The sequence below is a fragment of the Struthio camelus genome, chromosome 21 (assembly GCF_040807025.1).
Source record: "Struthio camelus isolate bStrCam1 chromosome 21, bStrCam1.hap1, whole genome shotgun sequence".
NCBI lineage: Eukaryota > Metazoa > Chordata > Aves > Struthioniformes > Struthionidae > Struthio > Struthio camelus.
In genome coordinates this window covers 2373462-2394329 of record NC_090962.1, presented here as the reverse complement: position 1 = coordinate 2394329, position 20868 = coordinate 2373462, and the positions used below count along the sequence as shown (strand labels likewise).

At 38.2% G+C, this 20868-nt stretch overlaps 1 protein-coding gene across 1 annotated transcript in view; it reads left to right on the top strand.

Annotated features, from left to right (window-relative positions):
• The window catches only part of PLCH2 (phospholipase C eta 2), a 143299-nt gene that overhangs the window by 70286 nt on the left and 52145 nt on the right, over window positions 1–20868 (top strand). The window contains exons 6-9 of the mRNA XM_068915963.1: window positions 9614–9760; window positions 14006–14249; window positions 15521–15650; window positions 17255–17425. Of these exons, the coding sequence (XP_068772064.1) occupies window positions 9614–9760; window positions 14006–14249; window positions 15521–15650; window positions 17255–17425 (692 nt within the window). The remainder of the gene's footprint in view (window positions 1–9613; window positions 9761–14005; window positions 14250–15520; window positions 15651–17254; window positions 17426–20868) is intronic.

The following is a 20868-nucleotide window of genomic DNA, read 5'->3' as shown; positions in this document are numbered from 1 at the left end:
ACCTGTTTCAGTAGGCTTATATCCTAAGTACTTCAGCTCAATATGCTTAAGGAAAGAGTTGGAAGAGGGATTGTGTCATGTTTAACCCTTTGTTTTTTCCTATTTCTTCCCCATACAGTCGCTAAGTATCCAGTCGTGATCAGAAAAAACAAAGGGCCTTTTGAACGATGTTAATTACTTTTCCCTGTTTATGTGATCCTCTTCTGATCAGGCCTGAAGGACTGATTGGTAGTGTCAACTAAGAGGATTTAAATGGTAAAAGCTTTCCTTTTGGCTGGGCCTTGGCTTACAAATCTGACTTTAACTTGAACATCAAAATAGTTCTTCTTTTCTAGTGTTACAAATCACTGACATTTGTCTGTACTAGAATAAAAAATAATTCAAGTCCTGCTTGTATGGAATTCTAACTCTGAGCTGTGAAACTAGTACCTTGGACATAGCTGCAGTAAGTTATGTTATATTCTTCTTCTCTCTTCCATTTGTCTCTGCTATTTATCTCATAAATAGTTAATACAAAATCTAGGATGTCCTTGCAGAATTAATATTAAATTTTAAAGGCGGTACCTTTTGCTGCAGGGCACACAGAGTGCCCGCTACTGAGATTTTTTTGCATGTATAACCTGGAAGACTGCAAGCAGTCCTTGGAATTAGTGCTGCTAGGGAAGAAAAGTGCCATCAGGATGGAAATAGCGACTGAACAAGTACAATCCTTTTGGTTTACTGCAAAAGTTTACAGCAACTCTGTCTTGTTATATATGAGCCAGGGAGTTTAATTGTATCTCCTTCTTTGTGAGGTGCAGAATGTTGTTCTCCCCATTTTAAGACACAAAGATCTTGTGTCTGTAGCGGGGATATTACCCATAAAGATGTTTACTGATTTATTCGGGAAATTCATGGAAGTGTGTGATAGAGAAGGTAATTAAGCTTACATTTCTCAAGTCTGATTCTGACCTATGCTAGATCATGCTTCCCCCGAAAAAGTATTAGCATCTTTAGACCATACTTAATATGTTCATGCCTGCTCTGTAAGTTTTCTGTTGTACAGATATACACTTAGCATTTTACAGAGGAATTCGCTCTTTCTCTGATGACAGGAGACTGTAGTTTGCAGTCATCTCACTAAATTATTCTGAAAGATCCATTAAGAGAATGGAAGGCTATCGCTAAAGTATTTGTGTAAGTATTAGGAAGTGGCATCCTATTGTTGACCTTAAGCCCAGATCCAGCTTGCTTTTTCTTTAAAGTAGCTCTGTGGTTCACCTCTGAGGCCAATCTAATATAAGAACTCTGAATATAGATGGTGAAGTAAACAACTTCTATCTGAGAGCAAATTGTTTCTAAAATTAACTACTGTAAAATTTCAAACTGTGAAAAGAGGAGTGGGATGTATTTAATGAATGTGTCTTTATGTGGGCAATTTGTATTTAACTCATCAACCTAGAAGCATGTTAGGGTGCTTGTGCAGATCACAGAGCACAATTTGTGGATTCAGAGGCTGTGATAACATAAATGATAGATTTACACATTTGGTGTCTATTGAGTGTATTCAAAGGGAGTGAGATAGTGACTTTGTGCTTTTAAAAAATTAATGCTTTCCTGCTTTGAACTCCTCTAGTTTTCAAGCACTCTAAATGGTCCTGGCTTCTATGAAGAGCACTTAATGCTGTACAGTGTGGCTGGCTGGCAAGCATAATCTGTGGGGTTGTGTCAGTTCACAAGACACTCCTAAATGAGCTGTGAGATTGAAAGAGGCTGATAATTTAGGTGGAAAATACATTTGGGGGGGGGGGGGGTTGTTTTGATTTTTTTTTAACCTTTTTATTTTTCTATGGCCATAACATGTGTCACCTAAATCCTTTGACTGGATAGGCCAGAACTACGGCTTTAGGATTAGTGCTTACGGTGGATTTAGGATTTCAAGCCAACATGTGTTGCTGTATTTGCATTGTATCAATTTTTTTCCTGCCTGGAGAGAAATGATATTTCTTTTATCGGAGATGCCTATTCAAATATTGGGGAGAACCTTCTGAGAAAAGATGAAGATGCGTACAATGACTTTTGAAGAGCTGTACAAGAAGAAAAGGTTTTTTTTTTTTTTTTTAATAGACCTGGAAAGAGAGTGAAGAGCTTAAGCGCCTGAATGGATTTGCAGTGAAAGGCAAGGGTGACTCAGGAGGGTGGAGAGGGGAATGAGCTGTACTCTGTTATCTTTGTGCTTATTTACCGCAACAGATAATTTGATGGTTTTTGAAGAGTGAGGAGAGCCCTCAGGAAGAGTGCGACTTGCAAGTTTGTTAGGAGTCAAATATACGCAAGGGGGTACCCCTGCATAACAACGGTTGTCAGAAGGGGGAAGGAGCATGCAGAATCCACCTGTGAATTGATATAATGGCTTTGTGGCTACTCAGCAGCTGATGTTGTAGCAAAGGAAAAAGAATATCGTCTGGAGGCCTCTCTGTGTGCCAGAAACGGATTCACCTAAATGCCGTCTTGCCTCATGGGACTGTCTGTGTCCATCATGTGTCGTCTTGAAAATGTTGTACTGTAACCCACTTCATCCTCCAAAATAGACACATTGGTACATTACATAGAATAAAAAAGATTTTGCTGATATTTTTATAGTTTAAATCTGAACATGGGAGAAGGCCTAAATTTCCTTTGAAACTGCTCCATAACAACCTGAAAAGTACTACTGGATTTTTGAAACCATTGATTATCTTGAAGTTTTTTTTCATAAGAATATTTCTATGCTATTAAATTGAAAATTTGCAGCTACAGAATATTGATCACTGCTAAGGCCTGCAGAGCTTGTATTCAATTCTAAAGCTGCCATTTATCTCAGATATGGATGCCTCAAAATCTCCCTTGCTTCAAAATAAGTTTTCAGTTGCTCGCCTGGCTGAAGAGTTTTTCTGGGTTGGTGGCAGCATTGTAGCGTCTCCGAGATGGAAAATTGGTCATGTTGGTAAGATGCAGACTGAATACCTGACATTTAATTGCACAAGATGGTATATCTTAAAAATTTTTACATTTAAATCTTATTTAGTGAGAGCTTTGTCTAGCAGTAGTAGGGGGAGAGGAAAAGAAGGAAGAAGTCGGCACACAGCCCTGATCCTATGTTATTTTGTACTGTTTTACTGGTTGCCAGTGCAGTTATTTTGCTCAAGAACCTCTGAATTACATTTTTAATTGATTTATTTTCCTTCCTATGGAAATGCAAATGCAATGTAGTACATTTTGACACATGCAAGCCTTTTGAAATTTTCTGTCCTCTCCTTCCCTCTCCATACTTGCAGAAAGATAGGTTGACTCCCTGCTCTTAGTTGCTAGAATTTGTGCAACTCTTGATTCTTTGTTTTTTTTCCATGAAACATTTGTCTTGTTTCAGTCTTTGAAATCACCATTTAGAAACATGTCTGTTGTTTTTTTTTTTTTTTTCATACTTAGATCATTTGACTTTCTTGGGGATTTGTTATCTAACTACTGATATGCTATGGCAAAATCCTTAAGCTTCACTAGCTAACTGAGAAAGATCTCTTTGTTTCATAGCAGCCTTTCTCTTTCATAGGTGATAAAAACAACAAACCTAATTGGAAATTGCTAGGTAAACGCAATGTTCCTGTTCTAGTAAATGCATTTTAATTGCGGTCTTCCTGTGCCGCTCATCTCCGGTACGGTATCCTCAGTGGCCTTGACAGAAACACCTGTTGCTTTGGAAGCACTTTTTTGTCCTTCTTGTTTACCACCTTCATCAACCAAAGATCTTTTTTTTAACAAGAAAGCCTGAGGTATAGATAGCTTAGAAACTAATGGGAATTCTTGCGGGGTTTCAGAAATGCCATCCTGCTCTGCTTTTGCATTCCCCTATATCCAGATGGCTGATTTAGTCTCAGCCAAGAGAGATGGAGAGCTGACAAGCTGACCTCAAATTACTCTACTTTCCGTAGTGTTTAGTGTCTTTTCTCCCATTAACATCTGATTTACTAATGATTGTATGCCTTAATGATAAATTCAGTCTTAAATTCTCTCTTATATGCAGCAAGCACTGTCCCAACCATTGTTGGCAGATTTAAACAGAACTTTTCTATTCCGAAGATATTTTAAGATTTCTTTTCTAATGAGAAGAATAATAAGAATCTTGAAATTTCGTGAGACTTGAGTCAGTGAGAGCAAATAAGGGGGAGAAAGTTCTTGCATTAGTAATACTAAGATTGCTTAAAAGGAAAGAAAAGACCTGCTCTCAAATATGTAGGAATGCAAAAAGAAACAAATGAAAATTAATGGACTTGGACTTGGATGAAGTCCTTTTTTTAACTGGATCCTGACATAAGGATGTGATTGAACCTGCTACACTTCAGCTATGAACACTGTAGACTGAGAATATCTTGGGTGAACTCTTGACCATTCCAGTCACTGCATGACAGTATCCCAGTTTCCCCTCTTCCCTGTTGCCTCCCCTGATTTTCCCCCCCTTGGAGGGACGTTGAATCCACTCAACAAAGAACAGTCCAATTTTTATATAAGAGAAAATTGAACTGGGATGTCCCTCTCTAAGTTCATTTTGTAAGGGGAAGAATATACTCTAAATATATTGTTTGCCTCCATTGTGAGCCACAGAATACTAAATTCTGTAGGTAACGTTGGTTATTAATAGCAATATGTATGATTCTTAAGGCAATATGTCAAGTTGGAATTTCTACAAATGCACTCCATTAGCATAGGTATCTGAGGAGCAAAAACAGCTTTTTTTGCAGGCAACAGTGAATGTTAGAGCTTCTGTGATAAAAATATTACCGATGGAATGTCTTCAGGGCCAGAAATGGCATTCTGGGAGCTTTTATTATGAGAATTGTGTGACAAACTGTCATGGAGATTCTTCAGGCTCACAGAAATCAATTGTGCAGTTCATATGCAGCTTTTTCAAAACGCCTTCTAATTCCAAGGCTTTTGAGCTGAACAGAATTCTCATTGTACTCAACTGAGTATATTCCTTTTTTAAAAGATTGGATGCCTCCTGTATAAACTGAGACTGATATTCCTGACGGGGATAATTGGAGCCTGACAATTCTTTGGTTTATCTATTGATAAGCCAGCTATAGCTGAAAAACCATTTCTGGTGAGACTTTTTAAAAATGTGGCAATTATTACCTCTTCTGGGGATTTGCAGCGCTGAACGTATGACAGGTGTGGGAGTCCTTTGCAGCAGGGAGAGCAGCAGGGAGAGCTGCTTTGTTTTGGTAATATTTTAATGGAACAGGCTGCCCTTATAGTATATATGCATTGGAGGGGTTACTCTAGGCTTGCAAGTATGTTGTGTGTTCCAGGGACCCTGAAGGGGAAACAAGACTCTGAAATCTGTTTTCCTCTCCATATAGGATCTAGATGAGTGGTTATTTGGAAGCAGTAGTCAGGATGTATCTTGTCAGAATCTGTTAACAGAGCAGAGCTCAGCAAAGTTGTGTTGTGCTGGGCTTCTGACTTCTCTAAACAGCTTGGCTAGTGTTAAAACTGCATGACGTTACCTGGAGCTGTATCAAACTTTGCTCATGAATGTTTTGACAAACTGATCCATGTATAAAGATGTCCAACTGACTCCATCCTGCTAACGTTTTGTCCTCATGTGCTAAAATACTCCCACTCCTCCACACGCATACGCCCACCAAACCCAGAAACTCCTCAAAGACAATGATGCTAATGAACCATAAATAAGTAGCAGAGATCAGATCTTTCTAGCAATAAGCATGAGACTGGATCTTTTTCTTTTTTAAGGAGAAATTTTAGGGATTTAGAATCTGTGTACTTTTGTTACTTACCATAAAGCTTTTTATAGTAACTACAAATGTTAATATAAACTATGAATGACCACTTTGAGTCTCTGCTGTGCATCAGTCTGGCATCGCTTAGTAAGAACACAGGAATGGCTTCTATGTTCCTGTTTCCTGCTCTGCTATAACACTGCTTTTGCCAGTTGGTGCAGTACAGAGGTTCCATCTACTCTCCATGTATGTATTTTATCCAGATACAAATTGGGGAAATTTATTATATCAAAAGAGAGCTGAACCTCTACTGAATTTTTGCAAAAAGGTACTACTGAAGTGCAACATGTTATTTAGCCAAGAAGAAAAGATTAAAACAGACAAACAAAAAAACCCCAAGATAGTTACTAGCCATTTCTGCCAAGAAATAATTCATTGCAAGGCTGAGGGATTTTTATCTGAAGTGCAGAAATTAACCCTTAAAGAAGGTAGCTGAACAAAAGTAAAGAAGAACAGTTATACTTGGCTTCTCATCAGTGTTCTATTTATATGCTTTGAAAGTCTTCAGAAGAAAGATGTAATTTCTAGTTTGATAGAAGTACCACTGTGATTTTATCTAGAGCTGTTCCTGTCAGTCTATCTAGTGCTCTAAACTTTCAGTGACGTAAACAGGGATGGGTGTGTTTTTCAGTGCACGTACATGTGTAGAAATGTGGAGGTGCACTTTTTTCCTCTCTCGGTCTCAATGACCTGCTTTATCTGGCTGCCTCTAGCTAGCTCCTCAGCATACCTTAAAGGTTTCCCTTTCTGTCGTCTTTGTAGAAACCAGAAAAGCTGTTACTGTTCTCCGACACAAGAATGAAAAAACATATTGTGATTTCCTTTCTTTTTGTCACCAAAACCACAATGATAATCACAGATACTTGAAACAAATGTTCAGTATGGTCTGACCATTCAATTGTCAGGTACCCGGAAAGGGAAAAAAAAAGAACTCAGATTTCTGTCTGCAAAAGGTAGTTGCAATTGTGTATTGAACCATGAGATGAGCAGTGCAGTGTTTCACATTAGTTGGAACTGTCAGCAGAGTGGCTGTTTGTGTACTGTATGCCTTGGACAGGTTTGAGTGAGCAATCTTGTAGCAGAAATGAATGGCTATTTCAGAAAAGCTATTGAAAGTTGCTTGTAAAAAGTTTAACAGCTGAGGAGTCTATTCCAACTTCATGTAATGAAAGCAGATCAAAGCATATATGTTGCATAATGTGTACTTTGATTTTGGTGCTTCTGTGTTTTTTCTGCTCTTCTCACTTAATTTTTTTTATTTACTCCACAATAAACAAAATAAATACTGATAGGATTCACTGCATCTTGAGAGGAAGTTGGAAATTTAATGTGTTTTGAAGTCTATATGGTTACCACTAATAGAAACCTTTTTTAATTAGGTATTTTGACAAAAATATTGTCAAAAGCCATAAACATTGTAAAATTAAAATCATTTCAAGCTTTCCATAATTATTATCTCACAGTAAATTTGAAAAATATTATCTTCTGAATTGAAATGAAAGCAGATATTAAAAATAGTGCACTATCCTGGAAAATGGTTGAACTGAGTTTCAATCTGCCTTGGATATGATGCTGCTGGGCATTCCAGTAATGCTTCTAAGCTGTGGCACAGCTTTTACTTTTGTGACTCTTACCTAGAGGCCACATGGTTTCATCTAGGGGCATCTGTGATTAAAGCTAAGCAATCATCTTTAAGAATGAAATATCAAATGAGGAATTATCTTGCTCTTAATTTAACATCTTCTCTCTAAATATATTACTAACATGAACAATGTACTCTACAAAATTGTGATTTTTAAGTCTAAATTTTCTTTTATTAGTGATTTACTTTCAAAATAATCTATTTTGGTGAACCTTCTTTGCCTGAGTAAATGAATTGAACTTGTCTGATTATGAGCCCTAAGGCAGAGGAACTTCCATGACTTTTTTCCATTTCTTTTCACTCTTCCACCTTGCTTCTGTTGGGTATTTTTATGATTGCTCCTGAGAGGTAGATCTGGATCACCTCAAGGAATTGTGTGGTTTTGTGTACATCTTTAAATATTCGGAATGAGTGTTTTAGATTAGACGCTGTGTTTTGTCTGGTGCCCTGGCATCGGTGTCAGAGAGCAGCAGGTTGCTCTTAGGAGGAGACAGGAGCCACACGTGATAGCAAGGCAGGCAGAGGCAGTAGCGTTACCAGCCAAGGGGCACAGTTCCACAGCACCTGAGTAAGGCAAGCAGAGCAGGTCTGATGATGGTAAAGAGGTTCAGTCCAGATCACCGCACAAGCCCATAGTGATGAGGCAGGCCTGCGGTCAAGCCAGGAAGCAAAGTCTGTGGCTTAGTGTTTCTGATTTAGGACTGGATGCAAAAATAAAATTATATTGGTCCAGTAGCCATTTTAGGTCCCAATTGTGCAGCTGCTATGGTAGGTAGAGGTGTTCTTCTGAGTTTGCTCTCTAGGATTATTCACATGCTGAGAGAATCTTACCTGGGTAAGTATTCATGGAACTTAAGTTCCATGACCTCTGAACTTAAGTTGCTTAGGAGAAAATGGCAGATCTTCTGCAACACCAGGTTATGGGTTACAAATACAACTATTTTAGCATGTAATGATATTTCTCAGTCAGTCATAAATAACTACATTTAACTCTTTAATATGTCAGACAATGTTAAAGCATATGTGAGGATTTAGTTGTAAAATGTTACAGGACAGAAAGAAAATGCAACTTTTTTGTTATACATACTTATCCTTGTAATATCTGAGTGCCTTCCACAATACATTGATCAGTGCAAATAATATCTGCTCTGTATTCTTTCAGCTTTTTCCCAAGAAGAAAAATTTGGATTCTTCCTTTTAAATGCAGCAACATTATTTACATTAGAGAAGGCAAATCAAAAAATTGCTTCCTTATTCAGCATACATTTCCCTAAGTATTGTGCGAGAACTTACCGTATCATGTACCCTAACTGTGGGCCTTCTTACAAGAATGCAGCCTTTGAAGATGACTTCATCCTTGCAGCTGACTCAAAAATTAAATAAAGTCATGCACTGTATTCTAATAATCTTCTCGTTAATTTTTAAAGCTTCCCTCTACAGTGAAAATGGTTTAACTCTAAAGTAGTTTTTACTTAAAAGCCTTTGAATTATTTATAGGCTTTCTGGAATATTTTTGATGATAAAGTCAGGAATTTAAACATTTCTTGAATTGGATTCTGGACAAGTAGCTAACTAAACTGCTTGATAGGAATCAACTGTACTTCTAAAAGTGATATTATTGACAAGAACTACAGATTTACAAACGGGAATATGAAAAAAAAACATATTGAAGTTATGCCACAAGGTTCCTGGAACTCTGAGGGGCAAATAGTTGAGGCATAAATCGGAACAACTCTCTTGACATGGATGGAATTGTGCTAGTTTTCACTGGCCAAGGATCTGACCCTCCAGGTGAAATTTAATTCTGTGTCAAGAGCCAGCATGAGTTCTACATATTGCAGGAGCTCAAATTAAGCTCTCAAAATAGCCTTAAGAAGTGTATATGCCTTGGCCCAACTCCAACATATATAATTTTTGTACTTTTTTTATAGGAATGGAAATTTTCACAGGTACAGACAAGAGTTCGCAGATGCCAAGGGTTTTCCTGACCGTGTGATTGTATAACCTGACCTCATACATTAGACAGCACAGAAAATCTTACTCTTTGTCATGTATTGTTAATTGGGTGCCTGCTTGATATGCCTTCTTTCTGTAAAGGCAATTTGAAGAGCAGGAAAGCCTTAACTTATTGATGTCACCTTATTTCTTTCTTCAGTGGAAAGATGTATGAATTGCATGCAAGCTGGTACGCAAATGATCAAACTCCGTGGCAGTTCCAAAGGCCTGGTACGCTTTTATTACTTGGATGAGCACAAGTCATGTATTCGCTGGAGACCATCTCGAAAGAATGAGAAAGCCAAAAGTGAGTGTCAACTGCAGAGCCTTTTTGCTGGTCCCTCCTAGGGTCTTGCCCTTTTATGTAACAAGGCAGCATGATGGATTTCATTCATTTGCAGGTGATCAAGAGGAATGTTAATGTTGTACTTGGACTTAAAGGACAATATGTGATTTTATGAAGATTAGTTTATGCAGATTTAAATTGCTGTTAGCTATGCAGGCTACACTAAGTGTGATAACTTGGAAATGAGTTGCAGGCAAACTCTGTGTGAATTTGAGACCTTGCAATCTGAGTTCTGGGCCCTTTTTGAAAATTTCTCTACAGGATTATCTTTCGCTTTTCCATCCCTGTAACTTACATAATTAGTTACCATATGACTGAAGAGTAATTTACCACTTTTTTTTTTTTAAACTGTCAGAAGCATACACATAGGTCAAATGTAGATCAGTTCTCTGTATGTGTTGAGACAGATTTTAAGCAATTTCTTATGCTCCTGGAATAATGATAATAAAAATGAAAGACCATTCACCATCAGTTATGCTTTTTCAAGATGCAGAGGTTTGCTTTCCCTATTCCAGGTGTCTGATCTAGTGCAAAAGGAGGAGGTTGCAGTGTTTTCAGCTTATTTGCAATTATTTTCTTGTATTAACTTTCACACTCCATAGAAAAAGTATAGGTGTTTGAGAAGCAATTATTATTTCATAGACAGACGTTGCAGCCTATAATATGATAGAACTTCAACCATTTATCTGATGGAAGCCATTTAAAAAGATGTGTGAAACTGCTTTGGCAAGGAAACAGTACAGGGGAGATGAGATGTCTGGCAACAGTGGCACCAGTGGGAGGAAGACGACACCAGAAGCTGAGGAGACCAAGCTATTCTTATAGTTTTCTATTTATAAAACACTCACATATTGGTTTGATCTTTATCTCTGGACATGATTCACGGATTTACTGTCTAAAGGGGAAGTAAGTTTAATATTTTAAGAGGTATACTAGTGTTATGGTTAAACTTAAGGCTGGATTCTGATCCCACCACTCTTAAAGCCTTGCTTGTATGACCTCTGACAAATCACTAAATTCAAGCTTTTTAATGTATTTAATCAATCTCTCTGTAACACAGTATCTGTGAAACAGGAATAATAGTTCCTTCTGTCGTTTCCTTAGTTCTTGAACAGATTGTCACTGACATTGAGGGTGATGAAAACCTGATCCCTTTCCTAGTTTGGCTGTGTGCTTTCCTTGCAGATTTAGGAGCTGTCAGTGGTTGCACAGCAGAGCACAACACAGAGATCCTCAAGCAAGGAAAGACCATGTGAACTCCAGAATTGGTGTAGCTACGGCAAATCCAGGCTAAAAGAAAGGCTAGCTTGCACAAAGGGCCAGTCTGTACTAACCCAGCTCCTTCAGGACGAAACTAGTGTTTCTGCAGAGTGAACCCTACTGAGCTACAAGCTCATGTCAGTGCTAGGCCAAAGATCTCTGCACTGTGCTTACTAGAAAGGCATATGTGTAGACAGATGTGCCCACTGTCTTGCTGGGTATGGGTATAGTGCTTAGAACCAGAGGGTTCTGTTGTTCATTGAGACTTCTTGGTGCTTCTGCAGTGCAGAAAGTTGGTAATATTGTACGTGAGCTTAATAGTGAAATAGAATTAAAACTAAATCCTAAAAAAAAACCCAAAAACTTCCTCTAATAGATTTCCCCATCATTCCAATGATTTGATGTCTCAGTCAGTAGCAGTAGTTTTATTTCTTTGCTGAGACCTAAAAATTACTACAAGCACTGAAAGCACTGAACTGAAATTACAAGCATTAAGTTGTCTAAGGAAGGCTAAGAAGCAAAACCCACATGTTATTTTTTGCTGTAACAAGTTAGTGCAAATTTGGAACCAGCTGCCATTGAGCTGCATTTTAGAAATTGTTCCCAAAGGCTGTACCCTTCTTTTATATACTTTTTAAATGGTATAGTAAAACTAGCAAGTGTAACACAACTGCGAGGATAACTGCAGGATTTGAAAGTTCATACTAACTTCATAAAAAGACTACATAGAAGTAAAGCGTTCTGTTGTTAATGACATTAAGTACGTTTATAGTGTCCTCAATGTGAGTGGAGCTAGCAGCTCAGGTAGGTCATAGACCCAATATTTCAGTGTTTTCTTTTTCTTTTCTCATTCAATTTACCTACTGCCATAAGAGCCTAATAATTATGTTTCTTTGATCTTTTCATAAAAAACATGAGTAACCAGAGGTCAGGCCAACAGAAAGCACAGAGTTCTTGCTGAGTATAACATCATCTGAAAACTAACAGTAGAAGTAGAGCATGCACTGAGCTTTTTGGCAGCTTAAATTCACCTGCCTTCAGTGTGGAGCCAGTTAATAGTGCAGTTTGTATTTTCACCCTGTTAATGAAATTTTGCCTTTAAACTTCAGTCATTTGTGTTTGTATAATATTCTGTCTGGCTGCGCAGTCCATGCACCATAGCAAACAGATATCTCTGGAAGACAGTGTAACAAAGCAAAGCTGAAATTTGTGCTCGTTTTTCCTATTACAATTTCTCTTCTATCAGCTTGGAAACAGGATCTTTCCAAGGGAATAAGCGGTTAATGTAATTATAAGATACGCAGGCTGTGAGTGTTTAGCGTTTCCACATCATTACATTGAGGTAAGTGGAAGAATTGGATTTCATTGACAAGATTAATCTTTGTTCTGACCAAGAATGGCCTTTCTTGTGCTCTATTTGACCTCTGTTTCAAAGATGTGGAAAATTGGCCATAGAGGATGACATGTCATTGAATTCTTACCTGTTTCATCCTTGTACCCGGGAAGAAATGAATGTGACTTTAAGATAACTGTACCCTCTCTGGTCTGGGGCATGCATGAGCCTGTCTGTCCTTAGCATAAATTAGAACAGGGAAAGTATTTACTGTGCAGTGGATTTTGAACCCACCCTTTTTTTCCTGGAACTGGCATCCGTGGCAGGATGAAGCCTTTGTACCAGTCTACTGGTTAAAGAAGCCCCTCATTAAAAGACTATTTGATATTATGGTAGTACTTTTCCCTCCTACTTCCAGGCTAGTGTACAGTGGGTAAGCTTTGCAAAACCATGATTCAGCATCATTGCTTTGGTTATATAATCCTAGAATCAGTCCCGCTCTTGGAGGAGGAGGAGGATAGCATCCCTTGTCTAATGAGCATTTTGGAAAAAAAGCACATACAACTCCCTCAGAGTAGACAGCTACAGTGTAAGAAAGTGGTCTGTGCACCTCTTGATTGATGCCCAGAAAAGACATAATAATGGAAGGGAGAAACAGTCTGTTCCAAGCAGGGCCTGCACTGCGGCAAGCAGTCGGCTTCCTGATCATGACATCAAAGGCATCAGCCAGCCTCCAATTAGTTCTTCCTCATTCTGTTTTTTTGGGCCAAGGAGGGGCAAGGTCTAATTTAATGTGGGATGAACATTGCTGCAGAAGCTTTGTAAAGGATAGCTCTGAATTCCAAAATTGGACTTTCCTGGATGTGTTCCTTTTTTCAAGATGCAAGACTTTGTGCCTGGTACAGTAAATAGTGTTGCTTTCTCTGTAGCATTTTTGGACGATAATGTGGCATTAAACTGATAAACAGGTGAACAAAAACTGCTCTTGGTAAGAAGGTGTTTGAACCTTCATTTGACAGTCACTGAAGCCAGATGGAGGAAGGGGACAAGGCAGCAAGTTACTTTTAGGAAAGTATAACTTTAAAGTTCTTTTGCAGCATTTTTCTGTAATAGAGCAGTCAAAACCCATGAAATAATTTTGGTTGCTGATGATTTATCAATGAATACATTATGTACATTCTGTTTACAATGGATCATGTTTAGGGAAATAACTAAGAAAAAGCTCTGATTTGCTTGTAGTTGGGAGAAACTGTAAATAAACTAAAAATGCAGGTTACGCAGTCTTAAGAAAATGGAAGCTAAAAGTATGATCAAGTTATGTTAATATGCAGATTGTCTCATGTCTCTTTGCCTTCTCAGGCTATAAAATGTAGTGTTTACCTAGGCTAATCTTGTTGTAGATGCTTTTTCTTTTTGTTCGAATTGTAAGATATGCTCATCTGTTATGTCCTTAGCCAAGTAGCAGTGTAATTCAGCAGTGTAATCAGAGGAGATGACTTGCTTCAAGCAAACAAAAAGGGATTCCCTTTCTTTGAGGTCTTACTGTAAACCAGCCTGTATGAATATTTTTGTACGCACAGTCAGTAATGAGCCACATATCTTTATCCTTCTAGTCTCTATCGACTCTATTCAGGAGGTGTGCGAGGGGAAGCAATCAGAGATCTTTCAGCGCTATGCCGATGGCAGTTTTGATCCCAACTGCTGCTTCAGCATCTACTATGGAGACCATATGGAATCTCTTGATCTGGTATCTTCCACTGGAGAGGAAGCACGCACCTGGATCACAGGGCTAAAATATCTCATGGCAGGGATCAGTGATGAAGACAGCCTGTCAAAACGTCAGAGGACCAGAGACCAATATCCTTCTGTGCTATCTGAAAGAGTGTCTCTCAGCAGTGCAGTGATTAGAGATCCCAAAAATTCCTTTAAGTATTTATTTTGTTAAAAGTATGCATTAGGTTCATTCCCTGTTTCCAGAGACAGACAGAAGTTCTTGAAGAGGATTGGTATGTACACGATTTAGAGATGAATGGAGAATGGAGTGAAAAATAAACAGGTATACTTTCTGTCACCGATTACTCTCTGTGTTAAGCTATCTATTTTATTTGGTTTTACAGAACAAAGTATGACACAACATTTCAATTTGCTCATTCTGTGCTGGAAGTGTAGGTAACTAGCCTGTGTTGCATATTGAGCATAGGAAGTCTAGAAACTGCTGCTGAAATAGCATATGAATAGAGGTGTATTGTTTATTACCTTGAACTCTTTCATCCCCAGCTACATATGCACTCTTCCCTAACATGAAAAAATTCATGCATACATAATGTGATATCATGCCCATATTGCTTATGAGAATTATAGCTCATAGGTGCTGCTAAGATGCTACAAGTGCTGCTGGTTAACTGTATTACTTTTTTATTCAGACTTTTAAAGTGTTTTGCACTAATCATAGCTGAACAGCAGCCAACAGCAGGATCTCTCTGTTACTGGTTACTATAAATTAAATGAATTGATGTAATGAATGTATAAAATGTTTGACTTTTTCAAGTGTAGCGAAAGGAAGCTTTTACTTCTCTGCATTTATTAGTTTCTGTTCTGCAGCAAGTACTTTTCTGTATCACTTACATAATCAGCTATCATCATATTTTGCAAGGGCCCTATCTTGGGTGTAAGAACAACCTGAAAATACTAAGTAATTTGAGAGCCTGGCCTCAGCAAACCGCTGAAACAAGGTTTGCAAGATTCTGTCAGTCTGTGATATGACAGGAAGACTGCAAGAACTTCGATTCTTAATGGGTGGCAAAAAAAAAAAAAAAAGTGCAGTTAATGACAGCAAGATGAGGTTCTGGGAATCACTTAAATTTCTTGAAGAGCAATTAGGATACGTTTGCATCATTTTGGAATACAGATTTTTATTTTACCCTGATTCTGGAAGAAACCCTGCTGCCAAGTTTAGTTCACCCTGGTATAAAGCTGTCTTATGTCACTGATCCTAGGTATGTTTGTTTTTCTGGTTTCTAGCCTGAAAATTTGTCTACGTGGTTTTAAGTCTCTCTCTCTCTTTTTTTTTAATAAAATTCAGTAATATCCCTTGATATTTCATACCCTTCCTTTAACTCCTGTTCAATGTGGTTGAAGCAGACCTTTGATGAGGCAGATAAAAATGGTGATGGCAGTCTGAGTATTAATGAAGTGCTCCAGCTAATGCACAAACTGAATGTGAACCTACCCCGACAAAAAGTCAAGCAAATGTTTAAGGTAAGGAATGAAAAAGTCCTATTTTAACAAAACAAAAACAAAAAACCTGATAGGGGAGACTGTGAGTACTGCAGCTGATTTGTTTCCACTCTGCTGAGTGTGCTATATAGTATGTTTGATATTTTAGAGCTCTAGAAACATATCATGAATAAATTGTTATTCAAAGAAAAAGAAAAGGGCATAACACCGAATAGCTTCTAGTGTTATATATTGTGAATACACACAGTGCAGACGTTACTTTTTTGCTATACATGCTGATTTGAAGTTCACTCACAGAATCTTCCCTAATTACATTCCCTCTAATAACTAGTATCTAGTTAAAGTACCTAATATCCTCTAATAAGTAGTACTAATGAAATATCCGGTATGTAGACTTTTTTTCTGCAAGTTTCTGTCTGTCTGTCATGTTTTTTGCACTGCTAAGAGCTATTTGGTTGACACTGAACTAAGGAGCTGCGTATACTTCTGTGGTCAAAAAGTTTATTGTGTGAAGCACCTAAACAGAAAATTGAATCAGTATGGTGGTACTTTGTTCTTGGGCAAATAATTGTGAATTGATATTTATATGTGGACCACAAGTGCTTTCGGTAGGTGGCTCAGTGTTGCTGTCCGTGGTGCTGAGAACTTGTTTTCAGCCCTTTCCTCAGCTGGTACAACTGCAGTAATATGGCAGTACATGAAGGAAATAAAGCCATAAAGCCTTTTTTTTGTTTGTTTGTTTGTTTTTTTTTTAATTCTCTGACTTGTAATGTCCTTAAACTTGGCAAAGGTGAGCAAATCAATATGTTGATGACTCAGTTTTTGAGAACAAGGTAGGGAATGCTGGAGAAGCTTGTTTCAGAAAATATTCAAGCATTGTCTATCCTGTTGGAGTAAAGCTTCAATTTTCCTTTTTCATACCTGTCCCCTGGCAGTTTTTTTTCTCTTTATTTTTTTTCCCATGCTTTTGGGACTAGACCTTTAAGAAACACAGTAACTACAAAATTTCTCCTCTGAGTAGTAATAATTATGTCCTGTGATGGATCCCGTTGTGGTCAGGCTATCACAAGATTTCTTGGGAGAAATTCCATCTCCACTGTGTGCAAACAGTATGTAGTACTGCTAATAGAGCTGAAGTGGTGTGCATCACAGGCTGGGGCAACTGACCCCAAAAAATAGTGTCCCAATACGTTTATGTTGTAGGGAGTCTATATACCAAAGAACAGTATCATTTACTGATATTTTATTTAGTTTTTGTGTTATAGCAAATTATTATACTCACAGCTCTTTCTAGTTATGGCTTTGGATTTAACAGGTATCCTCTCAAGTCGTGGACATAAAATTCATTTCAGCATGACTTGGCTTCTAGTGATCTTCTCAAGAAAATATGAATGGATACTTCTTCCAGACATGCATGTTCTCTTCTATCTTCCAGGGCCCAGTGTTTCATATGACAAGTATCAGCCTGATTAATCAGTCTGTTCTAGCAGGCCATACAGTGAGTAGTCGTGTCAGGCAGCATCCAACCAATGTTGCTTTATTCTGATGGAGGAGTTTGTTTAAAGCTTCTTCAGGCTATTGCTGTGCAGTTTTATATCTCATTGTTTTATTGCTGTGTAATGCAGGAGGCTGATACAGATAGTAACCAGGGCATGTTGGGCTTTGATGAATTCTGTACCTTCTACAAGATGATGTCAACACGACGTGATTTGTACCTGCTAATGCTCACCTACAGCAACCACAAGGACTACCTAGATACAGATGACCTGAGACGTTTTCTTGAGATTGAACAAAAGGTAGGCCAAAACCAGGAAAAGACTTACAGTCTGGATGCCAGAAGCCTGAAAGATTGGTATCCCAGCATATCATTTACAAGTGGCCTTTTCATCCTTTGCTTTCAAGCAAGGAATGAAAGACACAACGAGGAGAGGGTTCTTCAGTCAGAAGCAGATTAAGGCTCCTTGAAATTATAACAGACCTTGGCATCTTATGCTATAATGAGGTCATACAGGTAATCTTGAGGCTAGTCCAAACTTGTACACAAAAACTCTGGTAATACTGAGTGGCAATAGGCTTTATCCTGTCTGAGTTCAGGGTTTTTATGCCCCTAAATGGGAAGAGTTCTTGATAAACAAGAACTCGATAGCCCTGTATGAAATACGGTGCCATTGACACATCTCAATATGGAGTCCGTTTATTTTGGAGAAATTAAAATCCTGCTTAGACTAAATAAGCAAAAAACGGTTAAGCGTGTCATTTAACAGGGTTGTATCTTACGCCTGTGTATCTCCCCTAGCACATTAATCTCTTCACACTTGTAAATGGTCCACCTAATCAAACTGCTCATAACTTACTATGCTCTGGGGTACTGAGTTTTAAATGAAGCTTCTTATTTCATTTCTAAGCAGGTGAAGTTGTTTGTGTTTTTTTGTTTTTTGGGGGGGTTTTTGCAGTGGCTTTTGAACTTTCTGTGACTAAGAGAAATCATTTCAAAAGTACTGACTGCTTGCACTTTGTTTTGATCCTTAGTCCTTTCCTCACACCATTTTGTATGTATTTAGTGTACGAAACAATTGGCTGGAACACAGCAGAACATGTATAGATGCTGTACAAATGTTCTACCCACTTTACTGTGAATGCATCCCAAGTTTTCAAAATCAACAGCCTCATGACCAGATAATTCCAGTCAGATTAGATTTCTTACAGTTCAGTGAAACAGGCTACCAAACTAATTTTCAATTGTTTGAATTAGTAAAGGTATTTCAAGATTTGCTGACTCTGGAGTGGTAAATGAGCAAATGTCAGAAACAGTCTGCAATATTGAAGCTATCCACTGCTTTGGATTTTATATGATAAGAGCCTTGGAGCCCTGTTGCCTAGATGTCCTTAGCTTATTCTCTGATGGTTTTTACTGGAGTAGACAAGTGGTACTGGGAAGGAGGAAAGACAGACAGAAGCTCTGTAATTGGGCATCATTGTGAGATTTGTAATTAGTGAGCTAGTTGTTTCTCTGACGTTATCTTTCTGTTTGCCATTGCCTTTTTAAAGGAGAGGGAACTTTAGTCATGCATGTGAAAAGTGAGCACCTACTTTTATTTTACAAGCTTTGCTCAGGAGAGTGTGAATGAAACAATTGGATTTTAATCTTGTAGGCTGATATGGCTATTTCTTGAATTGATTTACTCCCACTGCCTCTTGTTCCTGTAGGGTCTTTTGTTGTGTCCCTGAACATAGTCTCTGTAGTTTCTTTCTTTCTTATGTGCTCTTTTAGAAAAATTGCATCAATGTCTGTCTTCTTCCGGTATTCAGACACTGATTTTGTCCCACTTTCTCAGTTTGTAAAGTGGGAGATTTCTGTTTTCTGAAGAGCTGTTGAGAGTTCTTCGTGTCTTGAAAAGTATTTTGAGGCTATACAGTAGTGCATAGTAGGTATTCTCTTAGTGATTAACTTTCGTTGCTGGAGTGGGTCTTAAAGACTGTATTTTCCCATTGCACTTGTCTGAAACAGGCACAGTACTTTTAGTCTATCAAACCAGGGGGTTTTTGGCCAGTAGATAACGGTAAGCATTATATCTGAAGTTGCTCATGAATCTGATACATACTACAATTCTTCAGAGACATTAATTCATAGCTTTGAGCTTTACTGTTCAAATATTGAAATGCATTTATACACTGTGCTTAAGGCTATATATGCACATTCAAGCTAAATGCCAACAAACAATTTACTGTGTTGCAATAAATACTATCCTCTTGTGTTACTATACTCAACAAGGGGTCCAGCCTACTTCAGTCGCATTAATAATTTTGCCCGTCAGTCACTGCTGCATATCAAAGGCACAGGAGTCCATTTTCTGATAGCTCTTAGAGGTTTCTCTGAGAAGAAACTAAGTCCTGGTATATTCTTATTTTTAATGGCAGAAAGTAAAGGTTTCTTCTTTTTGTATATATGGTTCATCCTCCATCATGAACCCAAACCTTTATGGAAATGAGAATCTTTGTAACCAAGCTACCTGGCAGTCAAAAACTTTTACTCCTGTGCTTCTATCACAAATACCTCTTGGTCAGGACAAGATGTGGGTCTTTCTGGTACACAGTAACTTGACAGACTAGAAAATGACAAGACATGTAGTATCTGTATCAGGAGGACATTCAGCCAGTGTAGCAGGTTGCCCTGAGAGGCTCCATCCTCAGAAGTTTTCAAGGCCAGACTGGGTGAAGCCCTTAGCTACTTGCTGTGACCTCATAGCTGACCCTGCTTTGAGCAGAATTTTGGACTAGATGACCTCCTGAGCTGTCTTCCAACCTGAGTTATCCTATAACACTATGAGCTGTTGTCTAGACACTTGTGAAAGTTTCTGAAATGAGGAAAAAAAAATGGATAGCAAGATGCAGTCAGTTCATGAACCAATGAATTGGCTTGTCTTTGCCTTTTCCCTCCCATGACCTCTTTTGAAACTGCATGCCTGTAGTCATAAATCTACGTCAGAGTTTCAAGAGCTGTCGAAGAAACGAATGAATAAAACAAACACATTTCTCCTGCACTTATCTTTTTAAATAGGTGAGATATGTTCCCATTTCATTGGTCTATCGATCCTCCTGGTGAGAGAGGAAAATGAACACTAGCCATAGGAAACAAACTAGCTCATCTAATCGCTGACATGGATAATGCATGTCTGTAGAGCTTCTCTCCCATGCCTGGTGCTGTTCTTTCTCATGTAATATGTCCAGGGAAAGCGAGTGTTCATTTTGTTCATTTGGAGCTCATCAGCAACACAGAACTAAAGAACGTTGTGGCAGCAGTGTTATAGAGATGTAGCTGGGAAAAATCTTGCTGAGGCATCTGAATTCAAAATCTCATGGAAAATGGATTTCCATATGATTGCTATATTTTGTTCTGTAGGGCTGAAATGTTAATGGAACCGGAAAAACCTTTTGTTCTTTCAGAGTTTGTCCTTCCGAACCCACCCAACCTGTAATTTATAGGCAAATAAAAGGTTAGGGTTATTTTCTTCCTCTTTTTCACTTTTATTTATTAGATTTTAAATTACTACCGGAAAAGGCATTGGTTTTGTAGCAAATATGCCAGTGGTTTAGTTTCTCCCTAAGCAAAGATTCCAGGTTGCCAAGCCATTGTCAATTTAGCCACTGTATTGGCAATCCCCTCTGGCAACAAGGGCTGTATCTTCGTGTGTGTCATGTACAGTGCCTGATGAAAAGGAGTTGTTGGACCACTCAGGAC